The sequence below is a fragment of the Emydura macquarii genome, unplaced genomic scaffold (assembly GCF_026122565.2).
Source record: "Emydura macquarii macquarii isolate MOO-44397 ecotype Brisbane River unplaced genomic scaffold, CSIRO-AGI_Emac_v2 contig_3231, whole genome shotgun sequence".
Classification (NCBI taxonomy): Eukaryota; Metazoa; Chordata; order Testudines; family Chelidae; genus Emydura; species Emydura macquarii.
This window is the reverse complement of record NW_027133368.1, coordinates 573,247-589,395: the sequence shown is the minus strand read 5'-3', so window position 1 is coordinate 589,395 and position 16,149 is coordinate 573,247. Positions and strand designations below refer to the sequence as shown.

Genomic DNA, 16,149 nt, shown 5'->3' with positions numbered 1-16,149 from the left:
TAAATGTATCCAGTGGAGACCCCTTCCCCTACTCACCCACCCACCACAGCCAGGTATGGGAGACCATCGGTGGTCCGGAGACAGCCACCAGAGACGACCCCTTTCCCACCCCCCCCCCCCACTCCAGAGGCCACAGGGCAAGCAGCTGTCACTGCTGTGAGGACCCTGCCAAATGGGTAAGCCACCAAAAGGAGTTTCATGGGGAGAAGCATGGGACATAGTCAGGGATGCAGTGGGGATTGAAGGAATAGTGGTGGATTTGGGAATGGTATGGGACTGAGAAGGTATTTTTGCAGGACAGGGGGTAATAGTCCGGTGGAACATTTTACTCCAGGAATGTCGCTGGCTAAGGCAGGCAGGTTTTGAAGGAGCCCCCTGTGGAAATGCTGGCAGTACATTTCAGCCCCAGTGTTCCTGAGGCCGTCACGTAACGGATCTTCTGTCCCATTCCCCTCCCCCCTTCCTAAGGATGGACTTTGGTCCGATCCCCATTTCATCACACGTTGGAGCACAGGGCCTAGAACATTGGCAGAGTTGTTCTTGTCCTGCACAGAGCTCAAACTCCAGCTCCTGCCCGGTCCGCTCCTGGGCTGGGGGCTTGTCTGCAAAATCCAGCTTCTCGGGAGGCTTCAGGCCACGAGCCGCTGGGGAGGGCTGCTGCACTCCAGAGCCGTCAGCTGAATAAGATCTTCAACATACTTTTACTCAAGTCCCCACCACAGCAAATTCCTGAAAATATAATAATGCTCCAGCGTTTCACCAACCCCCCCCTCTGTTTTCCAGGGCTCAGCAGCCTTACCGCTAGGGTTCGATGATCCAGGACCCCTTTGATAACACTCTGCAAGTGTCTCAGATCTTCATATAATAATTGATAACAATATAAATTCCCATGATCCTGTTGCTGCCCCATTTCTATCACTGACACATTTCTATCTAGTCTATCTGTCTCGGTTCGCATGTTGGCGTATTTGTTGCAGCATGTCTCAGACTATCAATAAAAAAACCACGTCTTCCTGACCATGCAATTGCTTAGGTGATGGAGTCCACACTAAGCAAAAGTGGTGCAAGTTGCATCACTTGGAGACATGAATAATGGGACTGGACAAACTGTTTAGGAGCCCATCTTCTATTGGTGGAAGGGGATGGGTGAATAGAACCTATTTAAAACAGGACAAGACCTATTTATAGGGCTGGCAACTCCTGTGATTTTAGGAGTCTTGTGATATTTGGAGATTTTCATCGGCTGGAATCACATGATCATCACATGATTATGTGAGAATTTCAGCTTTCATTTAACCTCCCCCCCTCCCCCAAGTTTCTAGCCCTCATGGTTGCAGAGAAAAGCTTGAACTGTGAACCCAGTGCACCCAAAAAGCTCAGAAACCAGGCTACAAAGAGAAAGAATCCAAGATTTGTACAATATGGCCCCAGTCCATGATTGGGGCTTATAGGAGCTACCACAATATACCTAATAAATGGCAATAAATGTGTACGATACCTGGCAAAAGGGGTCCTGGTCCAAAACTAGGGCTCCCAGGCACTACCGTAACACAAACAAAAGAGTGATAGGATTTATTATTTTGTAAAAACATTTTGATTTTTTTGAAGCCCAACTGCTGGTTTTCGAACTCTTCAAGCTCAGTTAGCAGTACTGAGCGTTCCCAATTTTGGCTGGGATTTCAGTGCCTAAATCCCAGGCTCCTAAATCCCAGCCATTAACGTCTCTTCTCCCCGAACTCAAATGGAATGATCATCTTCAAGGGACTTTCGGGAAGCCTCCGAGGCGCTGCGGCCAAGGTCTGTTTATCTTGCTGTTTTCCCGCGAAAGGACTCAAGATGCTAGGCTGTCGGGATAACTAGGTTCTAATTTATTACTACTCATTGAAAGAAAGAGAATGAAATAAAATAAAATAAAAAAATGGAGCCATCATAGCTCAAAATGCACAAAAAGTTCAATCCGGTACATTGCGTTTCAAAAAAACAAATGGGCTGGTCACAAGCAGTAAAACATTTTCCAAGCTGATCAGAAAGTACAGTGAGACAGTGGGAGCCAGTTACAAAAGCAAACGAGCAGATACTAGAAAATATATAAATCTCAGTTAAACTGTAGTTAAGTAATTACCATCTAATATTGTAGCATGAATCTCTCGTCAGCTGGCTGCCACTTTCACAGGCAGGGGGGCAGGTTCCAGCATCTCTGATCCCAGCTGAGGTTTCTATCCCCTCTGGGGATGAGTGCAGCACAAAGAAAGAGTCTCTGGTTAAGTCTCTGTCATCCCCACCCAGGACTCTGTGGCAGATGGGGTGGAAGATGCCCAGCTGAATGTCAAGATCTTCTCCCTCTGGTCTCACTGATGTGGGTCAGGCAGGGTTCAGGCATGACTAGGGGAGTTGTTTCCCCAGCTTCCATCTTGAATAATCCAGCTCCCTTTGCCTGGGAGAGGTGGGATCACCACCTGGTTTAGGAGCAGGACCAGATACATTTGTGTCTCTGTCCCTCCAGGAGACGGTCATACACTCAGCCCTTTCACTGGATGTTCAGGCTCAAGGCAGGTCCCTCTTGGAGGAGGCACTGAGCGCCCTGTCATGGAGTTATTACAATGCAGCATCCCAGCCTGCACTCTGGAGCTGGGAGATGCCTTTGCTAACCTGTTTGCCCCAGTAATCTCCTGCAGCTGTGGGTTCCACAGGTTAACCACATGCTGCACTAAGGCTTTTACCATGAATAGAGCTGCTCTTTCTCTCATCCCACCCTCATGGGTGTTACCCACCTATATCTCCTCCTTCCTCCCCATGCTCTCTCCCGTCACTCCCCACATTTCCCCTGCTGGATGGGTTGGGCCCAGCAGGTCCCATGAACCTCTGATTTCAGAGTTTCTCCCTTTATCCTTTCTGAGTCCCTGCTAAAGGGAAACTCCCGAACTCCAGTCTGAGCAGGGGAAGAGTGGGGAAGTGGAGGGAGGCAGGGATGGGCGCAGAGTGGGAGAATGATGTAGGGGCTGCATCTCTCCAACCCTATCCCATCCCCCTCATCCTATAACCTCCCAACATTTGATCCTCCACAACCTGTGCACCCTCCCTCTCTAGTGCCCATCCCCGCATCACCGATCCCATTTCTCCCCGCCACACAGTTCCCTCCCACTCTGGCTCTCAACTCCCCCATCCTCAAACACTCTCATGGGAAGAGGGGATTCCCTTTAGCTCAGTGGAGAACGCCAGGCGGCGACCCACCAGGTGTCTTGGAAGCATTTGGGAGAAAAGGGGTCATGAGGACACCAGCCACCCTCCCCCTCCTCACCACCGCTCCAGAAGCGGATCCAGGCAACGGACGTGTTGAAAGACAGGAGGCCATTGGGTCTCAGGTCTCCTGGGAAGGCGTGATGTGCCTGTTCCCAGGCTCCAAGATGAGGGAGACGTCTTCAGAGGGCAGGGGCTCTCCATTCCTCTTCTGTTGGCCCCAGCAGTGGAGACAGCATGGATCACAGGGCATGGAGAGCGAATCTTCAGCCAGGGCAGGAAGCCATGGGCGGCTTGTTCTCTCTCTCTCACCCACCTGGGGTTTGCTAGGCCAGGTGGAGCCAGAGGACCACTGCTCAGCTTGGGGTCACCCGCTGCTGCCCCCGAATCCAGAGACAGGCAGCGGGATGCTCATGCCTCTGATATGCACAGGAAGCAGCCCACACCGGGGCATCTCCAGGGTCTCTCTCCAGAGTGGAGTCTCTGGTGCATAACAAGGAGTGAGATCTCACCAAAGCTTTTCCCCCTCAGTCAGGTCACTTATACGGGTGTCTCTTCAGAGCAGGTACTCTGATGGGATCTGAGCTCCGGCCACAGCCGGGCATTTATAATGGTTTTCCCTCCTGTGTGGAGTCTCTGGTGGACCATAAGCTTCCCCTCCACCACCACTACCAGGGCACTTACAGGCTCAGTTTGTTATCTGTCGAGTGGCTAGAATGGGCTCGTGCTCTACAGAACACAGAAAAAGACACGGTCCCTGCTCTACAGAGCTTACAACCTAAGAGACAAAGAGAAGACAGCAGCTCAGACATGCGAAGCAGAGAAAGCGGGAAATTTGGCGCTCAGCCCAGAGCACCAGAGGTCCAAGAACCAGTGGTGCTTTGACGTCTGGCATGCTCTGGGCCCTGGGCCAAATTTCTCCCTGGTTGACTAGTAGCTGGAGCATCACAGAGCAGGGCGGTGTTTGCTATTAATAAGTAAATAAGTCAAGCTTTTGCGGGTGGCAGACTAAAACAGCTGGACTTTGCAGAAGGAACAAGTCCTGAATAGGGATCTGAAGGAGGAGAGAGGGTGGGACCCTGCTCCACCAGCACGGGGAGGTGTTCCAGGCACCTTCATTCTCAGCATCATGACTAAACGTTGGCTCAAATCCAGGAGGAGCTGCCAAGCACCCGTGAAGCTGTAGGGCTTTTTTCTAGCGCCCATCGCAGTGGTATCACTGGATCTGGCCCAACACGCCCTGAAACTGTGCTAGGGGGCCAGGTCTCTTCCCCCCAGAACTTATAGGAGGCTGCAAACTGTTACTTCCGCCAGTTCCTCAGCTGGTGTAATTGGCATGGCTCCAGTTAAGTCAATGAAGCTCTGCCAGTTTCCAACAGATGAGGATCTGGCCCCAGAACTTTACGACTCCCACAGTGGCTCTGAAGGCAAATAAAGATGTGTGAGAGCAGCTGCCTGCGTATCAAGTTCCTAGGGGCTTATTCTGCCAACACCAATTACACAAGTGAGTAGCTGGAGTCACTGGGCTTGTTCCTCAACTCTGTTGCATCAATTTAACATCAGTGTAATTCCAGTGGGGTTACCCTTGATTCACACCAGGGAGAGAGAGAAGGGAACCAGCCCCAGGGACACCTGGTGGGGTCATTCCTAATATTTAACACCCATATCTGCACAAAGAAAGGCAGTCAGCCGTCTCAGCCTGATCCTGCAAACACTCACGTGCAAGCAACTCTACTCACGCCCAGTCCCACGCGGTGACCATGGGCAGGAAAGGGACCATTCTTTGCCTGAATATCCAGGCTCCACCCACCCCCGCCCCTGGCTGTTACTCAGGTCCCTGGGGGCTGCTCCTCCAACTTACATTAGAGTGGCAGGCAGCCCCTCTGCCCTAGTCCCAGGGCGCTTTCTCACAAAGAGCTCAGGGACACGTGCTTGTTCAGCGTGGTTTTCTCTCCCTCTCTAGTGACCGACCACACAGACATGTAAGAGCCTGCTACAGATCTTCTGCCTAGCTATCAAAGCCAATTCTTTTAGCTCAGAGAGCAAGGCTCCTGCTTTCAGATCCAGAGGTCCAGGATTTCAGTTGCTGACGTCTCATCCAGGAGCATCACGTTACGACCCGCATGCCTCAGGCAAGGCTGCTTTGCTCAGTGACCCCACACAGGGGGTTCTTCATATCGGGGAGGGGAATTGCACCCCACGTGAATCAGAGTTTGGGCTATCTCAGCATCTGCAGCTGCCATAGACCCTGCTGCCTGGTTGCCTTTTGGATCATCAGCTTTTTGCCTGATTCCTCTTATTTATTTTCTCCTTCCCTCCGTTCCACATTGTCTATTGTTTCTGTTGCTTTCATATGATTTGAACCATTGTCTAAATTATTCTCTATTAGCTTTAAAAATTATTTTTATCGCTTTCTCTGGTTTTATCTTTAACTGTTGCTGTGTTTCTATTTCTTTTAATACATGTTGTCTTTCACTTTCCTCTTCTTGTATGTAATCGAAGAGTTTAAGGCCAGAAGGGGTGACCAGATATCTAGTCTGACCTCCTATATATATATATCACAGGCCACCAACGGCACCAGCACCTGTGCACTAAACCCAACAAGTCTTTTCCTATTTTCATATAACTTTTTAACCGTTTACAGTTTCTTTTTCATGTTTAAATCTATTTTCTTATACTCTTAAACATTCCAAACTGAATGATTAATATGATCCAATTCTGGTTTGTATTTCTATTTTAAACCTCTCATTTACTTCTAATTTGTAAACCCTTTGCAATTCCTTGCCTTTAATAGTTCACCCTTTCCTAATTTCTTTTAATTTGTAATCATTTACAATCATGTATATATTTCAGCTCTTCCCTATTTTCTTTTTAAAATGTTTTAATCTTTCTTGGTTTCTATTTTTTAGGTTTTTTTCTCTTAAAAAATTTGGCTTTTAACCCTTTTGTTTTCTTTTTCTTTTTAATTTTCTCGACCTCTTTAGCATTTTTCACAATTGTGTTTAACCCTTTCCTTTCCCACTGGTTTTCCAGAAATGTCTTTTAACTCTTCAGCACTTTTTTTTTTTAAATTACTATTATTGGGTTTATTCATTTAGGCCCTGCTACTGCAAACACTGACGCACATGCTTAGCTGTATGCACTGTGAGTCGCTCTTCTGATTTCAGTGGGACTGTATCAGTTAAGCGGGTGCATATGTGTTTGCAGGATGTGGGCTTTAACCCTTTCCTACTTTCTTGTTTAACTTTTATCCAATACCCCCCTCTTTTCCCTCCCTATTACACCTTCCCATAAGGGACACAATGGAGATAATGGGACACGGTCTCAGCCAGTGTAACCTGCTGTTTGCCACGTGGATGCAGATTTGTATAGCTGGGGCCCTGGCCCAATAGCCGGAGGTCACACTTGGCACGGTTAGGCAGAGGGAGGGTGGGAGGGAGTGGGGCATAGGAGGAGATAAGATCAGAGGTGCAGGCTGGAGCAGCCTCATGCAGCCTTGGAGGGGAGCTCAGCAAAGCACTTGAATATGTGCTTGAGTCCCAACGAAATCAATGCTGAAATGGGCCCGACTACGGGATCGGGTCCCCTACTGCTGCAGGAAGAAGCAGGGCTGGGGTTCTGGGAGGGGGCGGTCTAGTTGGAGCAGAGAGCGAGGAGGATGGTCTGTGTGGACTGAAGAGATGTGAGCAGGAAAGCAGGGAGGCTGGAGAGCAGCAGGGTGCAGTGGTCAAGCTGAGACATGGCCAGAGCATGGACCAGGAAGCAGAGGGAAAGAAAGGGAGGTGCCGTAAGAGGAAGAGCTGTCGGGATCTGGGGACAGCCAGGATGGGGTAGGAGGGAATGGAGAGAGAGGAGTCTGCAATAATTCCGAGAGGGGTGACTCTGGGCAACCAGGAGGACAGTGGAAAACAGAGGGGAAAAAAAGAGAAAATAGGCAGACAGGATGGAGCGGGAGGGAAGTCAGGGAGCTGGGATCCTGCGGTGTTGGAGTGAACTCTGGGAAGCTGAAGGAGGGAACACAGAGGGCTTCTCTACATTTGAAACCCTAAAGCAACACAGCTGCAGCATTTCAGTGTAGACGCTGCTTCTGCTGACAGAAAGGGCTCTCTGATCTGCGGTGGTAATCCGCCTCCCCGAGAGTTGGCTGCTAAGCCAATAGAAGAATTCTTCCATCACCGTAGCACGGGGGTTGGTCAGCTAAACTACGTCTCTCCGGAGTGTGGATTTTTTCACACCCCTGAGCGATGTAGCTAGGTCAAGCTAACATTTTAGTACAGACCAGACCCGAGAGAGAGCTAGAGAAAGGGAAAGCAAGAGAGGGGCAGGTCAGGAAAAGCAAATGGAACTGGGGTTCAGAAGAGAGTTGGGGAGCCTGGGTGGAGGACAGGGAGTCAAGGGGCAGATAACTTATACCAAATGGCACTGATTTCTTTCCTTGTCTGAAGTATTTTAGCAAAGTTCTGGACAGAGAAGAGAAGGCAGGATTGGTTATTGATGAAGACAGAAAGCAGAGACTGGTCAAGAGGCTTTCAAAAGAGATGGTAGAATTTTCCATTGTGAATAATATTTATTTTGATTTTAGCTTTCCTCCCTCCCTCCCGTGAGTGGGTCATTCACAAGCCAATCCTGTTTCCTACCAATAGATTTATACAGCCAGTTCTTTAGTTGGCATAAACTGATACAGCTCCATTATTGATCTCAATGAAGCCTAGCTGATTTATACCAGCTGAACACTTGGCCCAAGGATTTGTAAATATCAGCAGAATAGCCTACGTGAACAATTTATATTCTATGGGTATTTTGACAGTGGTATAATTTGACTATCCATTACTTCTGCGTGTGCATGCATCTGTTGTGCAATTGGTCACCTAAGTCACGTGGTATCGTTTCTGCCTCCTGATTGAATGACTGAAAATTTTATAAACAGGGATATCACACTTTCCAGTGCATATTTTTGAACTAACACACATGAATATGAAAATGTGTGGAAAATTTCTAGATTTGTGAACATTTTCACAAATAAGTTGCAGCACTCCAATTACTCCTGAACAAAACTGGCTGAAACTTTTTTTTATTAATTGCGAACATTTCAAAAGTATTTTTGTTCCTTTTTTTTTAAAAAAAAATGGTTTTAATTTTTTTTCTAAATTTTCAGAACTTATTTTTATAGATTAGTCTTCATTTTTGAAAATCATAATTTTAGAAAATGGAATTTTTGAGTCTGAAATGAAAAAAAATTGATGATGAAAGATTTGTTTTGATTTTGAAGAATTACTAGCATTTTACAAAGCCCACCCATCAAAATTGGCAATGGAATCCGAGCAAAACGGAAACCAAAAAAATGACATGAAAAAGTGAAAAAAAAACCCACACCAAAGAACAAGAGGCTAAAATATTTGCAACATTTCTGTAAAAAATAAAATGGAAAAAATTTGAAAAAAAAAAACAAAAACCCAAATGATTTTGCAAAAATGATCGTTTTTGAAAAAGGATGTTTGGACAAAAAATATTTTCTTTAAAAAAAATTGACCAGCTCTACTTGTGAACAACAACTACATAGAATAATATGAACCCACAAAGGGGAGCAAAACAGAACTTAGCCCATCTGAATATGAACATATTCACAAATCACTTTCTCTGTTTTTTATCTAGCTCTTGGCTATCATCAGGGAGAAACAGTAGGCACTCGATGGTACCTAAATCAAGGGATGGGTGATGGGCAGTTAGGCCAGGTACAGCAAAATGAGTATTAACTTGCAGTTCTAATAAATATGCATCATCATGGGATATTCTCCAGAGACCCACGGCAGCATGGGAGCTGGAATAGAAGCATAAGCCAGGGCATAGTGATACAGACAAGAAAGGATGGAGGTGTCGGGCGAGTGGAAATGAAGACCATGCAGTCACCTCCAGGAATTCCATGGCTAATGGACTGTAAATGACGAACAACACACTTCTCAGTGTAAATTTGTAGTGAGATGAGGAAGGGGCTGAGAACTTCAGGGAAGGCACAGACAGAAGATCATGGGAGGAAGGCTGTGCGCAGGAAGGGGGCTGTATGGAAAGAGGTGACTTGGTCACTGGGGAATAAGAACTCAGAGCCCAAGAGAGGCCAGAAAGGGAACTAGGTGCAACGAGAAGCAGGTCAGGAGAGAGTCAAGGAAACTGACCCAGTGCTGCAAGTCAGATGAGGATGCTGGGGAGAGGAAGCAAGAAGCCGTCGTATCGGAGGGTCACCAGAACTGGGACTGGAGGATCAGAGAAGGGCGGGGAGGTAGAAGGAGCCAGGTGCCCGAAGGAGAAGGAGAGGGCAGATAAGAGGCGGATGGTGTGAATTTCAGAGGAGGAGAAAGAATAGAGGAGGAGGAGGAAAGACCAGGAGAGTAGGAAGCCAACTGCACCACCCTGGGGGCAGGGGGAGTGAGAGGGGTGGCAAAATGCAGGGCAGAGATATGGTGGAAGTGAAGAAGGAGACAGGCGAGAATTAGGGGGTGCGAGGGGGAACAGAGAGGCTGTGAGGGGCAGTTAGTTTATCAGTGATGAGGCCGGGGCCCCGGACGGAGCAGGGGCGGGGAAAGAAGGGTGGGGAAAGGCGCGGGACGGGAAGGACAGGGCCCAGGGCAGATCCAGTGGGTTGCTGGAGAGGGAGGGGATGGAGATGGGCGAGGGGGAGGAGGGGAAGGAGGGCAGGGTGGGGATGGGGGTGGAGGAGGCGCCCAGCGGGGAGGAGAAGGAGGCGGAGGAGAAGGCGGAGGAGGCCTGGAGGGGGTTGCCGGCAGCAGCGGCGGGGGCCTTGGCGGCGGAGAGCAGCGAGGGCTTGTCGCCGGCGTGGGTGCGCTGGTGCCGGTTGAGGTGGGAGCTGCGGCTGAAGCACTTCCCGCACTCGGGGCACTTGTAGGGCTTCTCGCCGGTGTGGACGCGCTGGTGGATGGTGAGCTCCGAGCGCTGGATGAAGCTCTTGCCGCACTCGGAGCACTGGTAGGGCTTCTCGCCCAGGTGGATGCGCTGGTGCTTGATGAGGTTGGAGCTGACGCTGAAGCACTTCCCGCAGACGTTGCACTTGTAGGGCTTCTCCCCGGTGTGCATGCGCCGGTGTTTGGTCAGGTCCGACTTCTGGATGAAGCCCTTGCCGCAGTCGGGGCACTTGTAGGGCTTCTCGCCCAGGTGGGTGCGCTGGTGCTTGATGAGGTTGGAGCGGACGCTGAAGCTCTTCCCGCACTCGGCGCATTTGTAGGGCTTCTCGCCGGTGTGCATGCGCCGGTGCTTCACCAGCGCCGAGTTCTGCCCAAAGCTCTTGCCGCACTCGGGGCAGGTGTACGGCTTCTCGCCCGTCTGGGTGCCCTGGTGCTTGACGTTCTCTGCCCGGTAGGTGAAGCTCTTCCCGCACTCAGTGCACTTGTGGGTCCTCTCCGCCGCGGGGGCCGGCCTGGCCCGGGAGCCCCACAGGAAGCTCTTCCCGCAGTCGGTGCACTTGCAGGGACGCTCCCCGCTCAGCACCCGGCGCCGCTTGGCGCTGGCCAGGAAGCTCTTCCCGCAATCGGTGCACTGGCAGGGCTGCTCCGAGCCGGCGTGCACCCGCTGGTGCCGCTCCAGGTGGGAGCTCTGCGAGAAGCTCTTGCCGCAGTCCCCGCACCGGTAGGGCTTCTCGCCCATGTGGATGCGCTGGTGCCGGTCCAGGTGGGAGCTCCAGGCGAAGCTCTTGCCGCAGTCGCCGCACTGGTAGGGCTTGCCGGCCGCGTGGCTCCGCTGGTGCTGCAGCAGGGAGGCGTTCAGCCCGAAGCTCTTGCCGCATTCCTCGCACTTGTAGGGCTTGTCGCCGGCGTGGGACCGCTGGTGCTTGGCCAGCGTGGCACTCTTGTTGAAGCCCTTGCCGCACTCGGGGCACTGGTAGGGCTTCTCGGCGCCGGCGGCGGCGGCGGCGGCTCCGCCCCCTCCGCGCTGGGGCTTGGCGCCGTTGGGGCCAATGCAGCGACCGCAGTCCGTGCACTTACAGGCCTTCTCCCCGCCCAGGTGGGTGCGGCGGTGCCGGTCCAGGTGGGAGCTCCAGCTGAAGCTCTTCCCGCACTCGGGGCAGGTGTAGGGCTTCTCGCCGGTGTGGATGCGCCGGTGGCGCTCCAGGTGCGAGTTCCAGTTGAAGCCCTTGCCGCACTCGTCACACTTGTAGGGCTTCTCTTCCAGGTGCAGCTTCTGGTGCTTGACCAGGCCGGCGCTGGCGCTGAAGCTCTTCCCGCAGACGTTGCACTGGCAGGGCTTGACGCCGCCGGTGTGGACGCGCTGGTGCTGGATGAAGGCCGAGCCCACGCTGAAGGTCTTGCCGCAGTCGGCGCACTTGTAGGGCTTCTCGCTGGCGTGGCGGCGCTGGTGGGTGATGAGGGTGGAGCTGAGCCGGAAGCACTTGCCACACTCGTTGCACTTGTGGGGCTTCTCCGCGCTGCGCAGCCGCGGGCGCTTGTTGAAGCCCGAGTTGAAGCCCAGGCTCTTGCCGCAGTCGTGGCACCGGCTGTGCCCCAGCAGGCTCCGCTGGTGGAACTTCTTGAAGCCGCGGTGAGCAGATTTGCCCTGCCTCTTGCCCGAGGGCTTCTTCGGCTGCCCTTCTGCCTTCTGCGGGCCCTCGCCTGCCTTCCCCGCGTCAGCGCTCTGGGGAGCGCTCCCCTTGGACTTGCCCGGCAACGTCCCCTGGGCTTCCACCTTCTCAAGACCTCCCTGCTGAACATCCTCCTCCTCATTCTCACTCACCATCCCATCATCTGCTGGAACAACGAGAGAATCCAGTAACTCCCTGGGTCTGGGAAAGGAAACTTGGGAGAAGGGAATTGGAGAGGATCTGTCACATGTTCAAATACCCATCAACACGACGGAAAAATCGGGCGCTGGCTCTGCCAGCCTGCTCCCCAGGCCCCCTCCCCTTCTCTCCCCTGGGAGCCTCTCTCCCCGCCAGCTCCCACCCGCTGCTTCCCTTCTCCTAGCCACCCCCATCACAGCCACGGGACCAGTAACATTCATTGCTGCAGCTTTTGAGAAGCAGGGGCCAGATTCTTACAGCCTTCCTGAGTGGCAGCTTACGCTACAAACAGTCCCCACTGACTTCATAGATGTTAAGGCCAGAATGGCCATTTAAATCCGAAAGTCACAGGCCAGAAGGTGATCATCTAGTCTGACCTTGTGTGTAATACAGGCCACGAAACTTCCCCAAGATAATTCCTAGCGCAGGTCAAAACATTGAAAACTTGTCGGTGATGGAGAATCCGCCACAAGACTTGGGAAATTCTTCCAACGGTTAATTTCTCCCATTGTTAAATATGCATGCCTTATTTCCAGTCTGAATTTGTCTCGCTTTATTTCTCGGACACTGGACTGTGTTGTACTTTTCTCTGCTAGACTGAAGAGCCCATTATTAAATATGTTTCCCATAATCAAGTCACCCCTTAACCTTCTTTTTGTGAAGTTAAATAGATGGAACTCCTGGAGTTTATCACTACGAGGCAGGTTTTCTGATCATGCAATCATTCTTGTGCCTTGTCTCTGAACCCTCTCCAATTTATCAACATCCTTCTTGAATTGTGGGCACCAGAACTGTACACAACAGCGGTCGCACCCGTGCCAAATACAGAGGAAAAAATGACTTCTCTGCTCCTCCTCGAGATCCCCCTTTAGGCATCCCAGGATCGCATTAGCTCTTTTGGCCACAGCTTTGCGCTGGGAGCTCATGTTCAGCTGATTATCCACCGTGGTCCCTGAATCTTTTTCAAGGTCACTGCTTCCCAGGATAGAGTCCCCCATCCCGTAAGTATGGCCTATGTTCTTTGTTCCTCAATGTCTACATTTGCATTTAGCCATATTAAACGTATATTGTTTGTTTGAGTATAGATTCATAGATCTTAAGGCCAGAAGGGCCCATTAAAACATCTAGTCTGACCTCCTGTATAAACCCAGAGGATTCCACCCAATTACCCCTGCACCAATTCAATAACAATTTCACTGAGAACGCTCATGTTCAACGTAAGCGTATCCGAATCTAGCCCTGAATTCTTCCATCTCCAAATTCCTACCAACCTAACTAGGCAGCGGCCCCACGCCTCAGCAAATGCACTGATTAAAGCACATCTGCAGTTTCAATGCCCAGTGATTTTGGATTCATAGGTCTTAACAGCAGCAGGGACCGTTACGATAATCTAATCTAAACTCCTGTAATACAGGCCGGAGGATTTCACCCAGTGATTGCTGCTCATATAGGATGAGATAAATCAAAGGTAGAAAAATGTTAAAGCCCTGAGATCACTTCATTTTCCAAATCGGATTGCCCCAGTCTCAGACTGTCCAGAGATTTTTCTATTTGGGCATAAGATCACGTGTATGAAATCCCAGAATGATCGGTTTAGTTCAGGTGATGTTATAGAGTGGAACTAAATTAAGGTTTATTTCACAGAGGCAGGAGTTCCTCCATTGCTAAGTTTGCAAGCACCTTGTACTATATGTAGGAAATTCCAAAGGAAATCGTGAAAATGAAATACGTAACTATTGTGGAACAGAATGGGATGAGGAATAACTTCCAATTTGCTGAAATTCTCCCCCTTTTTGCTCTTTTCTGGCTAGTTCTGGTGGAGCAGTGTGATTTTGCTGGGCACAAACAATTCTTAGCTACCTCCCAAAATTTTCCAAAGGAGCCATTTTTAGGTTTTTTTTTCCTGACAGAAAATATTTCAGGAACGCACCACTTGCAAAGGAGAATTAACCCAAACCGTATGAAAGCACAAGAAATGTTGATTGACGAGAAGGATCAAAATCAGCCTTAGCAATGGAACCGTGGTTGCAATCTTTCCTAGGAAGAGACTATCCTCTTTTCCACAGTTAAACACAGCCCAGCTGAACCAGGATTACGACCCCAGCTCCAGAGGTTCTACAAAGAGACTTGTAGGCATAAAGGAAGAACCCTGCTACCTAGAGAAATACCTTTATTTCCTTTCTAAGCTTAAACCAGGCAATAGAGGGTAGGATTCTGGCACACAGATACAGAGCTTGATCTTCCAAACATGAATGCACTTTAAGCACTCGAGCCCCATCAACCGTGCTCACTCTCACCAAAGCCAACAGCAAAAAAACTCCCTGTGACGTTAATGAGAGCAGGACTGAGCCTCCGACGGGTGACACAGAAACCATCCATTCTAGAAAGGCAGCACAATCTGGTGAAAAAGGCACAAGACAGGGAGGCAGGGCTCCTTGGCCCTACTCCTAGCTCTGAGACCTGGCAGTGAATCTCTGCACCTCTCTTTTCCCTCCTACCCTTTGTCTAGTTAGACCAGTGGTTCCCAACTCAAAAGTGGCCCAACGCTCCCCTCCCGCTGGCTGCAGAAGGGAGTCGCTGCCTAAGGACCCAGGCGGAGCACATTGTCACGGGGCTACAAGACCAGTGCAGGCTCCTTGCTGAAGCCAAGAGGATGGGAGATCATCTCCCCTCCCCATAGCGGTAGCAGGGAGCACGGCAAAGCACTACATCTGGGTCCATAGGCACTGGGGTCCCTGCTGGAGCCAGGGGGAGGGGAGCACTGATTGCCTGTTCCCCTGGGTGCAGAAGGGAGCCACTGCCTAGGGACCCAGGTGGTGCGCCCGGGGCTACAGGACACGTGTGGTTTCCCTGCTGCAGCCAGGGGGAAGGGAGATCAGCGAGAAGGCTGCTGTCTGGCTGGGAGGGGAGAGGCTAGCAAAGCAGACAGGACCCACCATGCTTGAGGAGGGGCAGGACTCAAAAAATCATTGCCTTCAGGTCTGGCTTGCTAAGTCACCCACCGTGACTCAGCTGCCAGGCCACGGGCTTCAGTGTTTGGTGAAAGTCACTCATCTACACTGGTGCTTTGTCTGCGAGCGTGTGACAGTCTGTGAGTGATCTGTAGGTGCAAAACAGTGAATGTAAAAATGTGCACAGTAGCATCAAAACGTTTCCTTTCAATACGTAGTGATCTGCAGTCCTTAATGGTGTGCGCGTCGATACATTGTTTATGAGCTGATAGATGGGTGGCCCTTCAGGGTTGTAAAAACGGCATTTGTGGCCCTCGAGCCAAGAAGGTTGGGAACCACCGGTAAGCGTCTCTCACTACGGAACGTCTCCACTGCAGTCCAAGGAGCGACAGCAGCTCAGGTGGACATACCCTTGCTACTGTTAATCTCACCAGCATGGCTAAAAATAACCGTGAAGCGTGGGTTTTGCAAGCCTGCCTGGAGCTCCGGATATGCACTGGCATTGCTAATGTACACTGGGGTCTGCGCTGATCTGGCATCACTATTATTTTCAGCCGGGCCTAACTAGATTAAAGCTAGATAAAACTGGATTAAAGCTAGATTTAAACCTGAGCTGCAGTTGCATCTCCGACTGGAATGTGGACATGCTCTGGGTGTGCGTACAGCACCTGGCACACCGAGACTCTCTTCTCACTTGGTAAAGCTGATTGTGTTCCCATTTTCCACCAGGCATGGAGAACTAGCAGCCTAGAAGTTAGTTTAAATGTACCACTAACAGGCTCTAATTTCACAGCAGATTCAGGCATGTTTGTTATCATAATGGAGAGACAAGGTGGGTGAGGAATATCTAGTTGTGACACGCTGTACCCCATGTACACCCTTCTGGTGTGATTTGTGTATCATTCATGTTCACCCTTACAGGGTAACTGTGTATTGTCTGATGCAAAGCATGCCATGGAAGGTGTTTTTGGATCGCTCATGACGTACTGAACATTATTGTAGTGGTCGCATGTTTCCTGCAATGTCACACATATGTACAGATAGGAAACTCTGCTGTATCATATCCCCAAATGCGTGTCTCACACGGCTTGAATAGATGCGGATGAACACAAAGCTGTGTTTCCATGCCCAGCAGAGGCATGCATACTGGCACAATGGACTGCCCTAAGTATCTGTGGA

The 16,149-nt window shown here is 50.5% G+C and overlaps 1 protein-coding gene across 1 annotated transcript in view; it reads right to left on the bottom strand.

Annotated features, from left to right (window-relative positions):
- Positions 1-16,149, bottom strand: part of LOC137142568 (uncharacterized) — a 195,859-nt gene that overhangs the window by 163,238 nt on the left and 16,472 nt on the right. Inside the window, 1 exon segment of the mRNA XM_067531974.1 lies at positions 10,039-12,035. Within this exon segment, the coding sequence (XP_067388075.1) occupies positions 10,039-12,035 (1,997 nt within the window).